The 22231-nt window shown below is 46.6% G+C and overlaps 1 protein-coding gene across 1 annotated transcript; it reads left to right on the forward strand.

Moving 5' to 3' along the window:
- The first annotated feature begins 1949 nt into the window (after positions 1–1949).
- LOC144723001 (uncharacterized) lies at positions 1950–18863 on the forward strand. Its single transcript, XM_078601489.1, has 12 exons — positions 1950–2447; positions 4550–4684; positions 5059–5415; positions 7170–7335; positions 9275–9613; positions 10150–10311; positions 11891–12028; positions 12196–12580; positions 13812–14046; positions 14750–15043; positions 16437–16545; positions 18277–18863. Exons 1-12 carry the CDS (start codon positions 2421–2423, stop codon positions 18528–18530), a joined length of 2601 nt encoding a protein of 866 aa, XP_078457615.1. The 5' UTR covers positions 1950–2420; the 3' UTR covers positions 18531–18863.
- Positions 18864–22231: the final 3368 nt, after the last annotated feature.

Here is a 22231-nt window from a genome sequence, read left to right on the forward strand (position 1 = left end):
TACACACCGCACGCGCCTGATAGTTGCTGTACACGTCTCACATACTACGCGGAGCGGCGAATTAAGATCTGTAATCACGAAAAGGCGAACTCAATGGGTCGCTCGGAATGGGGTTCTTAACAACGATTTATCATTGGTGTTGTTCGGCTAATGTTCGCGATACGGTTAAATATAAGGTGAACACAGAGTCCAAATTGTTAAAAAGCTAATTTAACAACGTCTGATATAGAGTTAGAATAATACGTATTTATATAGCGCCTTTACTATTAAACATCGTCCACAGCAAGTTCCAATTCGTTGGGGGTTTCAGGTATAGGCTGATATGTGAACTGGTCCGGTGAACGGCTTTGTGAGTCTATCTACAGACAATTGATTAGACTGAACAACAACTGGTGCGGTTACGATGCCAAGCTTTTTTGTTGTTGTGCCATAGTTCCGCGCACAATCAGGCAACCCTGCACACCGTTTCACAGACCCCCCCCAGTTAGGGCCGTATAATGCTCGGGTTGGCGGGATTTTCCGCGGGTAAAAAAAAAAGTCTCAAAGCGAGAGCTGGAAAGAGCGGGCTTCGTGCAAGGGCGCGGTGGGATGGGCCGATGGGCGGGTGAGTGGATGGGTGGGTGGGTGATGATGGCTGGGTGGGTGGATGATGGCTGGGTGGGTGGGTGGATGATGGCTGGGTGGGTGAGTGGATTGCTGGACGGGTGAGTGGATGGCTGGGTGGGTGAGTGAATGGCTGGGTGGGTGAGTGAATGATGGTTGGGTGGGTGAGTGGATGGCTGGGTGGGTGGGTGGATGATGGCTGGGTGGATGATGGCTGGGTGGATGATGGCTGGGTGGATGATGGCTGGGTGGGTGAGTGGATTGCTGGACGGGTGAGTGGATGGCTGGGTGGGTGGATGATGGCTGGGTGGGTGAGTGAATGGCTGGGTGGGTGGATGATGGTTGGGTGGGTGAGTGGATGACTGGGTGGGTGAGTGAATGGCTGGGTGGATGATGGCTGGGTGGATGATGGCTGGGTGGGTGAGTGGATTGCTGGACGGGTGAGTGGATGGCTGGGTGGGTGGATGATGGTTGGGTGGGTGAGTGGATGACTTAGTAGGTGGATGATGGCTGAGCGGGTGAGTGGATGGCTCGGTGGGTGAGTGGATGACTGGGTGGGTGGATGATGGGTGGGTGGGTGGGTGAGTGAATGGCTGGGTGGGTGAGTGGATGACTGGGTGTGTGGATGATGGCTGGGTGGGTGAGTGGATGACTGGGTGGGTGGATGATGGCTGGGTGGGTGAGTGGATGACTGGGTGGGTGGATGATGGCTGGGTGGGTGAGTGGATGACTGGGTGGGTGGATGATGGCTGGGTGGGTGGATGATGGCTGGGTGGGTGGATAATGGCTGGGTGGGTGAGTGGATGACTGGGTGGGTGGATGATGGCTGGGTAGGTGGATGGTTGAGTGGGTGGTTGAATGGATGGCTACGTGGATTATTGATTAAGTGTATAGCTGGGTGGGTTGATGGATGGTTGTGTTGGATGAATGGCTGGATGTTTGGCTGGGAGTACGTGCGGCTGGATGGATGAGCGGATGGCCCGGTGGATGGTTGGTTAAGTGGACGTCTGCGTGGATAGTTGGTTGGCTGGGATGGCGGGGTTGAGATGTTGAAATATAAACAGCCAGGAAGGAGAGTAAAAAAACACACCGCCTGCGAGTAAACGTCTGTCACCTTCCTCCCCTCCCACCACTTCTTTGTTCATTCTACCCCCCCCCCCGCCGCTCTCGGGGTAGGGTACGTGGGTGCCACCCCCTCGTCGCCTTGTAGGTGGGTGGGTTATCGTCTGTGTGTGTGTCTGTGTGTGAGTGTGTGTGTGAGAGGGGTGGGGCATGAGAAAGCGCGGTAAATTTCGGCTGTGCGGCGCGCCAAGGTTGACCTATATAGCACACGGAGCTCACTGCTGCTGCTGTTCTTCGCCTGCACCGCCCAGCCTGCATCCATCCCATTGATCAGCAATTGGGCTCCTGGCTGTGTGCAGTTGAGCATCCAACGCTCTTTAAGTCGACGCGTGTCGCCCTGGTCACTCTCTCTGTGTGTGTGTGTGCGCTCACCTACCTAGCCCGGTGCCTCGCCGTCGCAGACCTTTTAAAGCCACCGCGCTCACTAAGTAACAATGATGAGCGTTAACACGTGACGAAAAACGCAACTTCGTGAAAGTTGCCGGCCCTCTTGTGAAGAAAGGGTCGCGCGCAAGCCGAAGAGGCTGCGTGAGTCCGTTGGTTGTCCGACGTTTCGGAGGAGCTCTCGGTCGCGTGTTTGTCACAAGGCGATTACAGAAAAGCACAAAGTTCGCGTGGACTTTGTGTAGCTGCTGTTCATCAAAGGCGCTTCGCGGGTGTAATAGGACGGTCATTTTGGGAGCACAAGCCATTTCATGCGGTGGCACCACGCAGACAGAACGGTGAGTCACTTGTGTGTGTGTGTGGTATCATACGAACGAACCGATTGATTGCGGTGTCACGATGGTGATAGCATTTAAACGTTTCGATATCGTTACGGCTCTTGACAACCGCAAGTACTGGCAGTACAACGGTGAGCCCATTGATGCTTCGGCGGCGATAACAACAACAACCACAACAGCAGCAGCAACACGTGCAGAGACTGTGTCTGTTGTTGTTGTTTGTCCCAGACGTGGTGACGGCGGAACAAGACGCGTTGTTTGGGAGTTGACTGCCGTCTCTTACTCGTGGATTTCTGGCGAGCGAGCCTCGATGACCGCACCGAATGCGTGAATTCCTAATGTTGTCCTTTTCGTGATGACTATTGCACGGACGTCAATCCACATTTGAACGGGAGCGGTTAAAGCCCAGATTTGTGCAAAGATGAGACGCACATTTGAGTCGCGACACTCACAATAATTCACTGGTCAACAAAAAAAACGTTTTTTCTGGCCTGGACTTTTGCAGCTGTTTTAGACTAATTTCAGGGTGCTGATTCCAAATCTGATCTCAGATTTGCTCTATCACATCTCATTTTTATGCTATCGGCATACCAAATTTTCATTGATTTTACCCAAAATTAACTCTGTCACTTATGATTGCAAGTTGTTGCGAGTCAGTGACTGCTTTAGTGTTAAAATATGGTGCTGTATTTTTAGGATAGTGTGTTTATAATAGAATTTTATGTAGATATCCACATTTATTTAATATTTTTCTTCTGCAGTCTTTATTGGAAATGCAATATTTGATTTTTCAAAAACCTGATGTGATAGACAAAAACCGATGCCAGATTTGGAATCAGCACTCCAAAATTACCTTAAAACCATTGGAATACCTTATGCCAGAAAAAAGTGTGTTGACCAGTGAATTATTAGACGCCAGTGACATGCATTTAACCGCAGGAGCTCTCGCTAAGATAATTTTTTCAGGAGGATCCCAGCATTGAGACGTTTGGCCAAATTTTCGTGGGATTACAGCAGAGTTCACGGATAGCTGGCTTACAAGTTGTACTATAATAACATCTGTGTGTAGTCTACTCCACACTCTACAGCATATCACGTTGTACAGCATTACACTGCGGAGAACAGGATAATAACAGGATGACACGACCGATTATTTAAACCGCGTACATGACACTTAAACAGTAGAAGAGTGTGCATGTTGCATAATGTATGTTGTGTGCATTGCATGCAAAAGCGGGGAGCGGTGGCGCAGTGGTTAGTGCGATTTGCTATAAACCGAGCCAACACTGCTAACAACAGTCACGAATATCTGAACCGGTCCTAAGGCTATAATGGGGGATCGTTGTCTTTGGGGTGATGACATGGCCTTAGCTGTAGGGCATTCGCTGCTGGTTGACGAGGTTCGAATCCAGCGGCCGCCCTGATTAATACTGCGGTGTGTATTAACCGTAAATCTACGCGCCGTTTGCTTCACGGTGGACGTTAAAGATCCCGTGACGCCACTCGCAAGAGTTAGGCCATTGGTAAATTCAAAACCCATCTCATTTGAAGCGTCCTATTATCCACGCTTTTCTCCTTGACTGCGAAATCAATCCTTAGTAAATGCGGAAACAAGTACGAATTTGCTGCGAGAATATATATATTTTTTTATCTGTAAAAACAAACCCCACGGAATACTCGGTGGGGGGTTGTTGACCTGCGACGCCCACTTTCGAGGTGCGCCTTTTACCTGCGGATAACAGGATGGAGTTACCGTACGGCTCCTTATCTGCGGAATACAGGGACAATAGGAAGGCTCTGGTGCACGACTCCCTTTGCCCGCAGTTTATTCAGAGGGTTCCGTAATTAATAGGAAGGACAAATTACGGGGACGTGGATAAGAGGAGATTAACCGTGTTAAACCGTTCATGAATTAAACACTTTCAGGCTCCACGCAACTTGATTGCTAACCTTAGAACTACAATTTCTGAACGTAAAATTGGCCTTAAGTGTGACTATGACTGTTTCGGGTCAGTGACTTTGATTCCATTTTCTCTGTGGACCCGGAGCGATGGTCGAGGGCTTTTGCCTGGTGGATGATGGCTCCGTGTGTCTCCCCTCAGGGCATGGCAGGCGAGACGGACGGGTGCCTGAGTCTCTGTGATCCCACTGAGCCCAAGCGCCACCAGATGCCCATCAGACCACGGCCAGTCTGGCATGAGAGGGAACACGCAAGCTTGCCTCGCCACACACAGAAGGTATCGGTGACAAGGCACCAGGGGAACCTCGCGCGAGTGACCGCAACTCTGCAGTGGTGTCACGCGCGACCGATAAATGCACCGCGTCTTTGTTTGGCATCCGTAATCATCCGCGATAATCGTCGTAAGTTATCGTCAGCAGCGATTGTCCGTTCGTTCAAATCGAGTCGAAGCATCGGAACGTTTGGCATCCTCGCCGTTCTGATTGCGCGAGGTTATCAAGGCGCTGTGTTTCACGGACGGGTGTCCGTTCCGGAGTAGTTTCACAGTTGGGGGGCGACGTTCATGCTCGTTTACAAATGTCGTGTTTTTTTATGCGGATAAATCCTCAAATGTGGCAAACGATCCGTAAGATTGTCATCTTCCGGCTGCAGGAAAACCATTGTTTGGAGTCGACGGCCCAGAAATCCCTGCACCCAATGCTGAGGAAAAGCCCCGGCCTGGCAACGACTTCGCAGTGCAAGCTCAACCGGGCGGCCACGGTCACCGCTACGGCCACCGCCATTCCTCGCGGGGCTCCCGCGCCCCACGACCCCCTGGACGCCGCCACGGCCGCTGCCCTGACGGCGACGCGTGCGCGTGTCTCGGCGGCGGGGCGCGGGCCCGGCACGCGCGACGCGTCCTGCCTCGAGCGGCTGCTGGCGGCGGCCGAGCCGGGCGCGACGGCGGTGGAGGGGTCCGAGCGTCCCTGCGCGAGCTGGGAGCCGGAGCGGCCGGCAGGAGAGGAGGAGGTGAGCGGCGGGGCACGAGGTTACTGGACGGACGCTGTCGCGCGGCGGCGGCCCTGTGGATGGCTTTGTGGCGCAACCGCTCCGTCAATTGGTGGCGTTCGTTCTTTGTAGATCGCGATACCCGCGCGTGCGTACAAATTGAGCGTATAAATTGTAAAAAGTTTACGGATAAAGTAACACATTTCTTTTGCCTCTACCTACCATTGTAACGGCGCACGGAAGTACGCGGCGTGTGAAATGGAGTATGGAAGTTAGCGAAGTTAGCGCGCTGACAAGGGGAGTAGTTGTCGAGTAAACGTGAGTCCCGAATGAAGTTGCGGTGCCGACACATTGGGGGGCTCCAAGCACAATCTACTTTTGTGGTTCTTCTACCAACCCACACACCACCACCTGTTTAGAAGTGGTAAAATACCAGTGAGATCACGGAAGAGAAACGAACAAGATATATAGATGCAGGGAGACAAGAGAAATGCAGATATGAATTGAGATGTAATGAGATGAGTGAAAAAAAGATGCAGACAGGATAGAAACGAAAAATATGATTCGTCTATTTATGGTTATGTTATAAAGTGGACATGCCTATGGGTCTTATGACGCATTAGTTGGTTGATTAATTCTGATTCTAAAGATCATGATACATGCATAAAATCGCATAAGTAAGAATATATATTAATTATATATGATGTATGTAATGGGTTTGTGTGACCCTGGCAGTCAATTACAGTTACTGGCTTGTACAATGACCACAGAATGTAAAAAAACTAAATAACAACTCATTGATTCAGGAATACATTTTCGATGCAAAATCACAACAATTCATGGAATGTCCGTGGATGGAGGAGCGACGGGGTTGAGTCATCACCTAGTTCTGTCGTAAACTGATTGATTATCTTACGCAGCATCAATACATTTTTGTAATTAAAAAAAATCGCTAAATATTCACCTGTTCTCAGATTTCTTACGTGTTCATTGTACATGGATTAATACTGTATGTATGTCGAACTACTTTCGCACCGTACGTAGCCAACCGTGCTTATCGGAGCTGCGTGAACTCACCCGCAATGCCCACAGTAAGATCTTAGAAGCCAAGAGGGCTTGAGCATGGATAGCGCTCGCTTGGTTGACCACCATGCACACACGAGTTTTTGTAGGGCTCGCGAAGCTCCAAGGTAGTAGTGGGCAGTGCAGCAAAATCAGTTGTTGTACTGTATTTCAATGCCCTCACATCTATGTTTCATGTCTTAACCAACCCGCGTTGACAAGTGTGGTTCACATTTCGTCAAATGAAACCCCGATGACCCGCACGGTATGGGGGAGGCCATCGTGCAGCAGTGGATTAACAAAGAGCCGCACGTACACAAACATCACAGTTTGCTTATTCTTAGGTTTTTTCGGTAAAGTCACGTAGGTAAAAAATTAAAATTAATAAAAGTAAAATAAAAATATTTTATTATATTATTTTATTTTTATTTCACTTTTATTAATTTTTATTTTTTACCTACGTGCCTTTACCGAAAAAACCTAAGAATATGAATCCCTGCAGTCACGAAAGCTTCAAATCTAGAATCACAGTTTGCGCTCAATAACCCACCTCAGTACCACAGTCGACTTAACAATTTTAACTTCCCCAACGATAACGCACGGCATATCCACGGGACGTGTGAAAATCCCCCACTTAAAACTGGCAGCGATTCCACAGCGGCGCACCGGATGCTCACCCAATGTGAACGGTTCGCTGCCGATTTGCCGCGCAGTTGGCGTGGCCCGAGGGCCGGCGCGAGGTCGATTGCCCGGCTCAGTGCAGCCGCAAGGACAAGAGCCTGGGTCTGCTGAGTCTGCGATTCCTGCGCAAGCTGCCGCCCTACGCCGGCCCCACGCACACTCCGGACGTCAGCCTGGACCACGCGGCCTCGCAGCTTGGTACGTCGTACGTTTACCCGCCCGCCCGCCCCGCCTCCCGTCCCGGTGGACAACCGCAATCGGGCAAAGTGAAAGGATAGATTGGGCCAGGTTGCCATCCAGCTTAATACTTCGCACGGCTGGCATCCAATGCACAAGCAGGAGGTTGAAGCACTATACCGTCCAGCTCGGCTTGTTGATGCCCTAGTCGGTGACTGTATTACTTGGGCAGGTGCTGCTGGCCATCGGGCCATCACGACAAAGTCATGCAATACAACAAATCATCGTCGTCATTATCAATGGCTATTATCAATTTACTGCTGGGTGAAGGCTTCCACATGCCATGCCTATCCCTCACAGTCCTGTTGGGTTGTCACCTTTTCTACAGACTAAGGCCAGGCACTTTTCTCGGTCAGCCTATCTAAATTCTGTGTTACGTTCAACACAACAATGCCAGCAAATCTTAGCAGAAATAATTTTCTGCCACTGGAATACAGATGCCAATTCCCAGACTCTCCCGGTCAAACCCAGACTGGTGGCAACACCAAATCTCGCACCTGCACATGATCTGATGTCATCGTCACTTTGGATGGCCTCTCCGCAAGTGTTCCCTTCATTTGGTTACCACTTCGTCATTCGTCTGGACCATTGTTCTATTACCCTGATCCATGTGTTCCTCTTTCTCTCAGTATAATTCTAACCATTTTCTTTGTCCACTGGAGGTATGGACTTTCAAATCTAGATTGAAAACTAATTTCTTTAAAAGAGCTTTTTGTGTTTAGTTTGTTGCCCTTCCACCGTACCTCCGGTTATCGCGGTTGACTACGTCTGGTGCGAAAGAAGTTCAAGATACATACATTGTTAATGTCCATGTATTTCTTTGTTGTAGTTTAACCAAGCAAAGTTTTCCACAGGAGACAGGGGTTACTGTAGTTGCTAGGCACAGGCATGCTTTTGTTTCAAATGTAGTTAAACGCTGTTTTCTAAATTGGGATTGGGTATATGTAACTCGCACTTTACAACATAGAGCACGTGGTGGTACACCTCGCACTGGAATTACTGGACAGCTGACAACACCAGCTGGCCCAGTGGAAAACATGCGGAACATCTCCTGCCCCGCCCCCAAACATAACCTGTATTGAACCAAAGGAACAAAGACCATGAACCATGATCTTTGTTGTGACTAGTTATGCGGTGATTGTTTTTTAAAAATGTGTTTGAATGTGGAACGGTGGCTGAGGTATTAGAGCAGCGAGGTCACCAGTGACTGCACACAAAAAAAACTACTGTTCTTGCACATGAAATACAAAAAAATCTCCTCGACTGCCACACATTGAACATTTCTCTGTAGCAGAATGCTTGAGGAAGTACAATGCCCCCTTAAAGTGGATAGAAGATGTTACTTGATGGGATCTTGGATGTAATTGTGTGAGATCTCCTTAACACATTAAGGTCGCAACTGCTCTGAAAGAGTTTGCAAACGATTTTAGTCCGTCTCGTGACCTCATGCCGAGCGGACAGTCGGAACGAAGGTCAAAGGGTGCAGCCCTGCCATTGAGTACGACACTGCTGGCAAAAGCGCCACCACTAGACGGAGCTCCACAGAGCCTCTTTGGTGGGTATTTGAATAAAACTGGGGAAAACATGCAATTAGCATGTATGTACGACTTCTTTCACACCTTCTTGGTTCTTTCGGTAAAGTCACGTAGAAGGGAAGTAATAAAATAATAAAAATTAAACATAATAAAATAATTCTCACGACGTTTCTTTTTTATCATTTTATTACTTCCCTTCTACGTGACTTTACCGAAAGAACCAAGAAAATGAATCCCTGCAGTCACGAAAGCTTTAAATCGAAATTCTTTCACACCGTTCGCAGCCAACCGTGCTAACCTACTACTACACGTATACACACGTTCAACTCGCTCAACACGACCCTCCGCGGCTTCTACCCCAACAGGGGTCGAGCGCCGCCGAATCTACGACATCGTCAACGTTCTCGAGAGCCTGGAGCTCATGAGCCGCGTGGCCAAGAACCGCTACAGCTGGCACGGCCGCGACAGCCTGGTGCGCACCCTGGACGACCTGGAGCACGAGGCCCGGCGCCAGGGCTACCCCGCCAGGCTGGAGGGCCTCCTGCGAGCCGGCGCGCCCAAGCCGACGCCGGGTCGCGGCGACGCCGGATCCGCCGCCTGCTCGCCGATGGAGCAGGGCAGGTCACCCGAGCGCGGGGTGAAGACGGAGCCGGGCCACCGCGAAGACAGCGCGGGCCGGGCGGTGTCGGGATCCAGAGCTCCTGGTATTGGGATTTGATCATGATCGCAATGGCAGGGCCATTTAGAGTTATCCAGAAGCAGCCTGTGTGGATGCACCACAGTCAGTGGTGTGTGCAATGCACGCCCCCCTGAGGGCAACACGGACGAGCCCCTTCCTGAAAGAGTGTTCGGACTCAATTTAGGCTTTTTGGTACGCATAGGTAAAGGTGCAGGACTGAAATTACTTGCTTACTCCACTGTTGGTGGAAGAGTATCCACTGGAGAGCCCCTCTCGATGGTATTTTGGCCTACTCTTCTACCCTGGCAATATTATCTCGGAAGAGGTGTGTATACCCACACTTCATCCCACTAGGCACGACCTTCAAATTGACGAAACATGGCGGGTAATTTAAGAACCGTGCCCTTTTCACTGAAAGATTGAAGCCCCAACATCTGGAATTTCCAATCCGGTGTGTTCACCGTGACACCCTGGCAGCGTCCTGATGTGTGTGCAATGTGGGAGCAATAAGATGAGGCTATAACCACTTTGTATATATTTTTTGTCTGTCCTCACCCGCAGCTACTGGCAGCCGGAAAGAAAAGTCACTGCGCATGATGAGCCAGAAGTTTGTCATGCTCTTCCTGGTGTCGTGGTCAAGAGCCATCAGCCTGGACATGGCGGCACAGATCCTGATCTGCGACGGTAAACCCGACGACGGCCACAGCAAGAGCACCTTCAAAAGTGAGGCGGCTTACATAAACGATGTAATTTAGCATATCACGGGACCTTTTTGCCAGTAACAAAGTAGTGAAAGAAATAAGAATAGATTTTACTCTTTCTGGAAATAAAACAGTTGTGTTAAGATGTTTAAACATCAAATAGATACCTTCTGCATGGAATCAAGTTTGCAATAGCCACACGTACTTTTTGTGAACATGCAAACAAACATGCTCTGATAATATCTGCATTGTCTTTGAAACTGATTGGCCTACACCAGAGACAGCTTTCTTTATGGCCTAGTCCTCACCGCCAGTGTCAGACCAGAGAACGCTGAAAAAAGGCGACCAGTACAAAGACAATGCACGTATCAGAGCATTGAGAGCTCCGGGTTTTTATATTTAGTTTTTATATTGGAAAATGTCCGAATGCAACCGCATCGCGTCTGCATGTAACTGCGAATTGAAGGGGTGGAAGTATGTATGTAGAGCAGTATAAAACTATTTCAGGATATCTGCTTTAACACCATTACCTTTCGATCAAATTCACATTACTTGTTCATCATTTTCCACCAATGAGACACCAATTTGCTTAAGATATATATTTTACCAAAACTGTATAGAAAACCTCCTGAAGATTTCAACTGGTTTTACATTTTCCTTTCATAGAAACTTCACCTGACAAAGTTGACATAGCACACAGCACATTGTTTTCTGTCGTCTTGGAAATACCCAGACTGCTTTGTATGTATGTTTAACTTCTTGAGCGTGGCTCTGCGCCTCTTAGTTGCGACCGTTTTGTCCGCAAATTTGCGCGCGTTATAAATAGCATTATTATTATTACAAAGAATTCTGATTCTGATATTAGAGGTGGAAATTGTGATCACATAGTGTAACAATTAAGAGAAGGAGGGAGGGAGCGGGGGGAATCGTGAGCCTGAACTTTCGTGGGGGGTCGGGAGCACAGATGTCTGGGGGGGAAACGGAGCTCCAGACTTTGAGGGCAGCAATGAAAGAGTGTGACCTCCCACTCGGCGAAGGTTGACCGGGCCATTTTGACAGTGGAGAGCACGTGACGGGGAGTGGAATGAGATGAGTGGGGGGGGGGGGAGAGCACGTGGGTTACCCCCACCTCTTCCAAGATATCTGGCCAAAATAATATACCTTTGTTCGGTTTTACATTTCACCGTTATCCACACCACGAAGTTCTGGTATGTGCCCTATGCGAATATAAAAGTACCTTTAAAAGTTATCCTCTATGGCTGGAGGTCAGCATTGCATTGTGAACGTATACACAACCACATTACAGTGCATTATTAATTATGGTAGCTCTTACACGTTGTTTGTCCACTGCGCAAGAGTGGGTCAATATACCCTCTTGGGCGGTTCTCTATTGCTCCCTCTGTCGGAGGCCCTTCCGTCAGCAGTGGTGTGAGTAAGCATTTGCAAGGCTGCACCTTTACCTTTGTATACTTTCAAAGCGTGTTGTTTAATTATAACGATATGGGAGCGCTACTCGCAACAGTATTTTCGATTCACATTCAATTGCCCCAGACAGCCTCCTCACACACACACACTCATGCCCACTGCGCTCATACCCACAGCCAAGGTGCGACGCTTGTACGACATCGCCAACGTGCTCAGCAGCCTGGGCCTCATCCGAAAGGTGCGACTGACGGAGGGGGGAGGACGCAAGCCAGCCTTCCAGTGGATTGGAGTCGGCGGATCCGGAAATCTAGACGGTGAGAGAAGCTGACATCACCTTCAACTTCGTTAGCGAGATGGAAATGAGGGCAAAAAACAAAGTTCAAACTTGACTAGACTTTCTATGTGTGTTGAAGTTCTTTCGCACCGTGCTTATCGGAGGTGCAGAGGATGGCGGTGACTTTGGTGCCCTTCCATTGAACAGAAAACCGTGTGGGGAACAAATCGTTGGAGGCGCACCCGCTCCATCCGCACCAAACCGCGGGGGCGGACGAGTCGTGGCGGGGGAAGCCGCCACTGAGTTCAAGCCCTCCCGACAGCCCGGAGAGACCGGGGACGTCGCCTCCTCGCTCCCCCGTCCCGTCGCCGCGGAAGTGCCGACGGACCGGCACCAAAGGGCAGCCGCAGCCTGCCCCGGGCAGCCTGCAGTGCGAGCTGCCCACCGCCGAGCCGTGCCCTGGCGTTCCAGTGCCGCCCGCGGCAGCTGCGTCGCCTGTGAGCACGGACGAAGAAGAACAAGATGGTGATGATGCCGACGATGATGCCGACGACGACGACGATGATGAGTCGCGACACGCGGAGGAGAATGGGTATGCTGCACTGAAGGGTTGCTTGCAAACCAATGCCACGCTTCCACGGCCATTAGAAATGAGACCCAAGCCGTGCCGCGGTGTACTTAGGACCACCCAGAATTCGTTGTTTCTTGTCCTAATGCACGGCTCCATCCAGGGTCAGAGGGAAAAGATGAAAAGAGTGTTCACAAGTTTTTTTTTAACAAGGTTTAACACTTGCCTGTGTCGCCTTGGTCTTGCCAATGATATAACATTTTACGTGTGTAATCTTTTGCAGTGTTTTTTTTTATTTATTTAGATAAAAACACGATCTTGAAGGCGACCCAAGCGAATTAGGTTAAGCGAGAGATGCCATTGACCACACACATCTCTCCTAAATTGACCCTTCACAATTCTGGCAAAATTGCCCGATGATGCTGGATGTAATTACCAGCGAAACGTCGTACGTACTCAAATTGTAAATGTCGTGGTTTAATTCTCCAACACACCGGTGGGCTGAAGTAGTAACCAATTGGCATGTTTCGTTTACGTGACAAACCTTACTGGTTGGCCGTGTTGGGCGGTGGCGGGTTAACGACACATTTATACTTACGCGATCTAACCCAAATAGTATTTATTGTGTAGAGCTTACACAGCCCAGTGCGGCTGCCATGGGATTCCAGGGCAAGCCCACGTGCCCAGTTTGCAAGCTTAGCCGGCGAGTTATCCAGTGGCTGCGGCAACGCGGCATCAGGCCAAGACATTTTCACGAGCATTCTCATTGGAGATTTTCTTAAATTCTTCAGTCGATATTTGAAAAGAATTGCAGAATTTCTGCCGTTATCCAATTAGGCGGTACAGTGTATAAGAATAGGTTTTACCTTTTTTGGCAATAAAACAGTTGTGTTAAGATGTTCAAACACCAAACAGAAACCTTTTGCAAGGAATCAAGTCTGAATTAACCACACAAACAAAAACATGCTCTGGTAATATATGCATTGTCTTTGAAAGTTATTGCCGTTCTCTGGTATAACACTGGTTGAGACTAGGCCCCAAAAAGGCTATCTCTGGTCTGCTTCTACTCCATTTACTTTATTTTAAAGTCAAAATGACAGTACAATGTGTTTCAAGAATGGAAGTGCAGATAATTACATTAATTAACAGTTCCGCATAATTAATACCCAATGAAAACACAGTGTAGTTTTATTTCCTAGCGCTAAGTTAAAGCAACCGTGTCTGTGTTTGTGTGTGTGTGTCTCATTGTCGACAGGCATTACCGGTGCTCCATTAGCAAGAGACAGTGGGCTGCAATGCTTGGCTTGCAAGAGGTCCCGCCCCAGGGCACTCCAAACGCCAGCAAGAGATTGAAACGCCTCCCAAGGGCCTGCCACCCAGATGAATGCAGTACAGAGGTGTCCTTACAAGGCAGGAGGTTGCTCAGAATGGCCAGAGGAAAGACCGGTGCCCCCACACGCCGCCATGAAAGGACTGACATGTTCTCAAAAGTGAGTGCCCTTCAAACTAGTTTTCAAATGACCGTGGCTGAGCACTGGCTCAAAACGGCCAAAACTCCAAGTGACGCCACATCACGACGAACATTGTAAAATGTGAGCGTTAATAACGTTTCTTGAAGTCAGAGTTTTTTTGCGGGAGTCCAGTTTACCACGGAAGTCCAGTTTACCATGGGCAGGGGTCAGCAACCTGTGGCTCCAGAGCAGCATGTGGCTCTTTAAGGACTGCTTTGTGAAGTTATTTATTCAGGACCACCATCTCGTATTCATCACATGCATTGCGGCTCGTGAAATATTGAGGGTTTTTTTACCGACTTAGAAAAAATGCCTCTTCTTGTTATTTTAGTTTCCGACCCCTGTGCTAGATTATGTCCCCCACGTAGGCTTAGGACTCTACTTTAAAACGTGTCACTGTCAAACTGACCTTCACTTTATATTAGCTGCCATTAGAAAAAAGCCACGTGCTCCATTGTTTCATGTGAAAGCCTAAACTTTCCAAAATGTGAGAATTTTTATTCATATAGCATCTACATACAGCTGCATCTCAAGATGCTGTTCGATAAAAAAAAAACCTAAACAATAATCTGTACTAAAGTATGTGCGCGACTCGAAATTCAGCGTACTCAGATGAGAAATGTCGCCTCAATTTCCCACGTCTGCGGGGATGAGCGATAAATAACGATGAATTGTTCTGCAGAAACACTCAGCGACTGAAAAGAAACCCCAAAAGACGAGGACTTCACTCAAATCCAAACAAAAACCTCTGCCCGACCCTGCTCGTGATGCATTAACAACCGGGACGTGCGGGCAGCTTCAAGAGGCATCTGACGGAACTCGCAGCATAACCAGCTCTGCCGATGAAGGGGAACACAGCAAGAAGGACGCTGCAGGCTCGGAGGCCAAGAACGAATGCCAGGAATCCCCAAACAAACACTTTCCAAGAGGCATCCCGATGTTTTGTCCAGCGTTCTTCAGCAATGGTGTTTCAGAGGTATACACGATGCAGTGTACATTATTCAAAAATTCACTCTTATCCACTCAATTTTTTATCAAGTAAATCTATATCCGTTCACAGCGATTTCAAACAATCGTACGGAGAATGATGATGAAGGCAGTGCGGGGGAGTTGTTTGATCATACTTTACCGTGCTGGTCAACGCGGGTTGGTGAAGGGTGTAGAGCCCAGGACCTGTTCAGGTATCACTTGCCACTGATTCGATTCATAATTCGGTACCCGCAAGGGCTTCGTGGTCATTGCGCTGTCCCCCGTATGCGTACAGCTCACGCGTGCGTTACATTTATCATCGATTATGCCAATTCACTGTGGTCAGGAATCAAACTAAGGTCACCAGGTTTATAGCAAAGTCTACAAAACACTGTTGCACCCCAATCACATATATGTCCTTTATTGTTTCATCTGCAACATTCTTACTCGCTTCATTGCTACGTCCTTCGTATAGCAATTATCACCTTAAGCACATTAGGGAATAGCACCGCGTAAGGGATGTGAGAAGTCTGAAAATTCAAATGTGACCAACATTGTCAGTTTTTCATGTTCTAGTGAAGATTGAACTGACCTAGAGGTGCAGCAGTAGATTGCACAGCTCCACATTTAGAAATATGTGCTTAGAGCATTTGGCTACTATAAAATTTCCACGTGATAAGCCACTTCGTTGAGCTATCATTTGTGGCCAGGTCGCTTCTGAAAAAGAGCTACATAGCTCAGTGGGCCTTACCTGGTAAAGTAAAACATAGTTTTAGTTCAGTTTATCTTATGGCTCCAAGTTCAAATCCCAGTTGAGGGTTGATTTAGCCTTTCATCTTTCAGGGGTGGACAAAACGAGTTCCTCTTTGTGGGGACGTCAACAGTAGGATGTCCTATGGGATGCCTCACTCCCCCCGATAGGAATGTGGAATTTCCACCGCTCACTCTGGGATGTCAACAGGAGACGAGCAATGCTCAACGCTCGCCTGATATACTGGAGGTTGTGGGTTCGATCCCTACCCTGACGCCTGTATTTTTGGAGTTTGCCAGTTCTCCCCATGGTCGCATGGACTTTTTTCCGGGCCCTCGACAGTTTTTCCCTTCACATTTAGAAACATGCATTTAGAGTATTTGACTGCTATACATTTCCACATGATAAGCCACTTCGTTGAGCTATCATTAGTGGCCAGGTCGCTTCTGAAAAAGATATAAAGCTCAAATGGCCTTACCTGGTAAAATAAAAAAAAGTTTAGTTTTTAGAGTGGGATACCACTGTGATCTTGTTATACTAAAGGTAGGAGGAATTATCACTTATGGTAACGCATTGCTCGGAGCAATAGGCAACACATTGGGTCGTCTCAAACTTTTCTAACTTTTTGTCGTTTTCTTACATTTTCTAGCCAATGATGCCATCCTTTTGCTGGATTCCTTTTGGCTGTGATCCAGCTGTGACGGGCTGGCCCAGTGGGGAACCAGCGATGCACCAGCAACGATCGCAACACGTAGCAGGTGGGAATGCCACGACCTGTCAGCACTGCGATGCACCCACCACGCACATACCTCGCGACCCAAAGAACGTTCCGTGCAAACAAATACGATAGTTCTCTCGCAAATGAAAGCAGCCATTCCAGTACACTTGATGTTTTTTTTTATATTCCCTCTCCGGAAATGTCAGGTGGGAACTTGTGCACGTTTGATACGTGGCAGGTTTATTCTTTTGGTGGTGGATGTTGCCGGCATTGACCTCTTAGGGCACTTGTTGTTGGGGGATAATTTTAGAACTTTCGTTCACCTGCTTTAAAACGTTACATCGGTGCTGGCCGAAAACATATTTAAAAGACCTTTCCCACCAGTAATTGTTTGGCATACACCGATGCATTGATTCATCAACTGCAATAATTTCTTAAGCTCACGACACATGCGTCGAATCATGTGCGTGAGAGTAGATGATTGACGTACTAGGCAAATAGTATGTGAATTATGAAATTGAATGTTATATTTAGGATAGCAGTGTGAATACAACTGCAAACAAGACGGGAAAAAACGATGAACAATTCCAATTGGGACAGTAAAAAATTAACCCGTAAAAACAAAGTTTTTCACTATAAATCCTTTATATGCGTGGCAGCGAACTTAATAAAAAGGATTTAAAAATATATTCGCCTGTGGAGGACGCGGGAAGCGAGGGCGCTACCAACTGCGCTACTCCGCCAGGGCCTGTGGAGGGGTTACGCTCTGGGCTCTTACACTGTTACGTTCAGCCAAAGCCATGAATGAGTTCTATTTGAATATATGTAAAATCATTTTTTTTGCCTAAAAAGTGTACAATTTTGGGAATTTTTTTTCACGAACATTAATTGTTTCGCACAACGAGTCTGTGTGGAAAATGTCAGCTCGATTGGATCACGGGAAGTGGGTTAAAAAACGACCGAAAGATTTGCACGGTCGTAAGCAAGCAAGCACGCAAGCAAGCAAGCAAGCGAACTTAATATAAAGGATTTAAAAACAAACATAAAAGAATCAACTCTTGAATAAACTCATGACCCTGGATCATGACAGTTCATACAATTGCTTGTGGGATAAAACTCGACATACCTAACAAATATCATGAGCGTTGCTCGATCAACTGCTGGATGAAGGCCTTCCCAGTCCGTCGCCATCTTTCACGATCCTGCGCTGTAGCATTCCAACCTATCGCCTGTACACGAGTTGATTTCATCCCATGGTGGATGTCCTCTGAGCACATTCCTTGCCATGGTTATTTTTCATTGTGCGCCATCATCCCTTCTAGCGACGGATGACGGCTGATAGTCAAGGATCATTCTGTGTACGTACTGTGTATATATGTATGTTGAACTACTTTCGCACAACGTGTACGTAGCCAACCGTGGGGAAGGACAACAAACTAAACACAAAAAGCACTTTCAGAGAAATTCGTTTTCAATATGAATTTAAAAGTACAGAGCTTGAGCAGCTTCGTAATATCGGAAAGAATAGCATTCCAGACGGCCGCAGAAGCGCATCTGAAAGCGCGTGATGCTGTGACCATCTTTGTTCGATGGTTAGCCAAAAGCCGCTGCGATGATGACCGGAGTTTTTCGTGATGGTTTATGCTCCATGACAAAAACATCTCTTTGAAACGTCCCTTTATAAAGTGTGCGTGCGCGTGTTTCAGTAAATTTGTAATGACTGTAATCATTTGGACTGTAGCTGATTAAATGTTCTTATTTGCTTTTGCAGGAAACACCCCTACGTGCGCGAGCGCAGGTTCTATACCAGCGCCCTACCTCATGCCCCTGCCCATGCAGGGCTTCCCCGCGTGCATGGTACCACCTGGCTTCTTCACGCTTGGCACTGCCCCCCAGGGTCTCGGTGGCGGAGCAGAGGGCCCCTTCTGTGGCATTCCATGGCCCAACATGGGGATGTTGCCGGGAACAGGAATGCCCTTCCACATGGGCCCTGTAGCCTGGCTTCCTGGGTGCGATTCGCACTGAACAAGAAGCACTTACACTATGGGAACCTCATTTGCCAGTAAAAATATGATAATTGGTTCTTTACCCTTCTATCTGGCAACAAAACTGACACGTTTTACAAGGAGTCATGTTTGCATAGACCGCAATACCTGCAGTCATAATACAAACAAAAGAACATAACTCTGATAATGTGCACTGTCCTTAAAGTTGATTGATCCACACCCGAGACAGCTTTCCTTAGAGCCTAGTCTCATATGGGTTGGACCAGATGACGCCAAAAGGCGCACAACTCAAAGCCAATGCACCATCAGAGTATGAGAGCTCGGGGCAAGCATCTACACTATGGGAACCTCATTTGCCATTATCAGAGTTATGTTTACTGGCAAATGAGGTTCCCATAGTGTAGATGCTTGCCCCGAGCTCTCATACTCTGATGGTGCATTGGCTTTGAGTTGTGCGCCTTTTGGCGTCATCTGGTCCAACCCATATGAGACTAGGCTCTAAGGAAAGCTGTCTCGGGTGTGGATCAATCAACTTTAAGGACAGTGCACATTATCAGAGTTATGTTCTTTTGTTTGTATTATGACTGCAGGTATTGCGGTCTATGCAAACATGACTCCTTGTAAAAAGGTGTCAGTTTTGTTGCCAGATAGAAGGGTAAAGAACCAATTATCATATTTTTACTGGCAAATGAGGTTCCCATAGTGTAGATGCTTGCCCCGAGCTCTCATACTCTGATGGTGCATTGGCTTTGAGTTGTGCGCCTTTTGGCGTCATCTGGTCCAACCCATATGAGACTAGGCTCTAAGGAAAGCTGTCTCGGGTGTGGATCAATCAACTTTAAGGACAGTGCACATTATCAGAGTTATGTTCTTTTGTTTGTATTATGACCGCAGGTATTGCGGTCTATGCAAACATGACTCCTTGTAAAAAGGTGTCAGTTTTATTGCCAGATAGAAGGGTAAAGAACCAATTATCAAGAAGCACTTCTCTCTTAGATTCTTATTTTTATGTCATGGAGAATACATGTGTTTATTTATTTTTTACAAATGTACATATGTAGGAGGACAAAGTGAATTTTACCTGTGTTTACTTACATCAAAGGTGCCTAAAATTAGTATTTTACTTTGAAAGTATCACAGCAAGGGAATGCCCTGCACATGGGACCTGTAGCCTGGCTTCCAGGGTGAGATTTACAGAAAACAATACATTCTTTCTTAGATTATTATTTTATGGTGATGAAGAATAGAGATGTTTTTATTGCGTATGTATGTTTTACACATGTACAGATGAAGATGTAAAAATAAATGTATGTAAGTTTACTCTTATCAAAGGTGCCTAAAATTTGTATTTTACTTTAAAGGAGGGGGGCTGGTGGTAGTTTTCAAGAATTCCCATATCAACATATCATAAAAGTGGAAGTTTTTAATTAATTATACATTGCTGAAATAATATTTCAATGCCTTCGTTAACAAAAAATATCGTGAGAAAAATTTCAATCCAATTACGTATATAGCCTCATACAGAAGGCCTTGTGAGCGGTTTAGTCTTTAGAACAAATGATCATTGTGTTTGTTGTTGTTTAACTTTGCTTGAGTACAAGCCATGGAGTAGCGGTGCAGTCGTTAGTGCAGTGTGCTATGAATTTGGTGACCTGAGTTTGATGACCGGTGAAGGCAATCATCAGTGGCTAGTGATATATGAACCAATTCTGGTAATATCTCTCATTCACCGACCCAAACTGGCCAATGTGGTGAGGCATGGTCGAACAACTTCCACGATTGAAAGATGTGAGAAGGCCTACATAAATTAATTAACAAAGTGCTATGACTGATTAATTAGACAATGAGTGCAAGCCATACCTTAAGAGTATATATTTTTTACAAAACTCTATATTTAAAGTTACTTAAATCATATTAACCCTCCACTCACACTAACAAAAATGTGATTACCAATTATATGCAGTGTATGCGTGCTGTTTCGTGTTATGCATGGGCACATTTACTCTAATTTAGAAATTCGACCTGGCGTTTGCTCCGTGTCTGTTTATAACTTGTCTAATGTATTTGCAGGAATCGTGTATATCATATTCATGAACGTTACCTTTGTATAATTTTAATAAACTATTTATTTTAAAATGTCTGGACTGCAGTACTGGGTTGATAGATTACAGTGTAACAAAAATTGTTTTTGTTCCTGGGTAGTAAGTGTTGTTTCCTAATTGCTTAGGCCTCAAAAGTACAGACCATGTCTATTAATACCCACAAACGTTGCTTTTGTGACCAGGACAGTGATATTTTGGAATTTACCTATTTTCAATGAGAAAACTGGCGAATTTGTGTATTTTTGTTCACAAAGTCAGAAAAAAAAACATGAATCAAAATTAACATGTATTTATACTCAAGTAATGCAAAAATTACTACTAAAGATTTAGACACAAAGCCACACTGCCACAGGCGGACCGAGTACTCTGTGGGGAGGAACAACGTCAAGTGGGAGCCACTGGTGGACCCCCGGAAGGTGCTGATGCCACCACTGCACATAAAATTGGACATTATGAAACAATTTGTCAGAGCTGTAGTTAAGGAGTCGGCAGCCTTCAAGTACCTTCAAGACTTCTTCCGGTCAAAGCCGGTGTCTTCGTCGGACCACAAATATAGAAGATCCTGGAGTACAATTAATTCCCAAAAAGCTCACTAGTAAGCGGCTTGGAACAGCTTTGTCGCAGTGGTTCGTGGCTTCCTGGGCAATCACAAGGTCGAAAACTATGTGGAGCTGGTTGAAAACTGGTGACGAACTACGGCACAATGGGCTGTAGGATGTCCCTCAATGTCCATATCCTTGATGCACATCTTCATAAATTCAAGGAGAACATGGGAGCGTACTCGGAGGAGCAAGGCGAGCGCTTCCACAAGGATATACTGGACTTTGAACGCCGCTACCAAGGACAGTAAAACGAGAACATGATGGGAGACTACATTTGGGGGCTGATTCGTGAAAGTGATTTACAGTATAATCGTAAATATCGAAAAACTACTCACTTCTAAATCTTTTGTAATAATTTTTGTATTACTTTAGTATAAATACATGTACATTTTTATTCATATTTTTTCTGCCTTTATGTGAACGAAAAGACAGATTCTCCCGTTTTCTCATTGAAAATAGGTATTTTTAAAAATATCACCGTCCTCGTCACAAAAGCAAAGTTTGTGGGGAATAAGAGCCATTTTCTATACTTTTTAGGCATTAGCAATTACGAAATAACACTTACTGCCCAGGAACAAAAATTGTGTTACATCGCGTTATGGTTGTGATGTCTTTGTGTGACCAGGAGAGGGCAGTGGTGAACGATTTGCCGTGAAGCCCTCGAGTCGACATTGGCCGCGTGAAATATAATCCACTCGGTTACTTTGACTCACTTCAAAATTAATTATGGTTTTCCAAAGTTATGTTTGGCACTATTTTATATATTTTTTTGAAAAAAAATAAACAACGTTGAAAATAAATATTTCTATAAGTTAAAAGGCATGACTTTAAATAAATAAAAATTCAACCATACTCTTCCAAATAATTTCCAGCACTTTGTCAATCCACTGCTGGATGATCGGCCCGCTCATGGCATCTTGTTCTTGGGGTTTGTTTGACCATACCTGACCATGCTGGTCTATTATGTCCCTACAGATTATGAGTAATAAAATTACAATTAAGCAAGACACTATTAT

Source organism: Lampetra planeri, chromosome 16 (assembly GCF_965212315.1).
Source record: "Lampetra planeri chromosome 16, kcLamPlan1.2.h2, whole genome shotgun sequence".
NCBI classification, from domain to species: Eukaryota; Metazoa; Chordata; class Hyperoartia; order Petromyzontiformes; family Petromyzontidae; genus Lampetra; species Lampetra planeri.

What these genes read in the sequence shown, in the direction of transcription:
- LOC144723001 (XM_078601489.1), top strand. Translation starts at nt 2,421, where the DNA reads ATGCGGTGGCACCACGCAGACAGAACG. An exon ending in TGCCTCGCCACACACAGAAG is followed by an intron (nt 4,685 to 5,058) that starts GTATCGGTGACA and finishes TTCCGGCTGCAG; the next exon opens with GAAAACCATTGTTTGGAGTC. An exon ending in CCACGCGGCCTCGCAGCTTG is followed by an intron (nt 7,336 to 9,274) that starts GTACGTCGTACG and finishes CTACCCCAACAG; the next exon opens with GGGTCGAGCGCCGCCGAATC.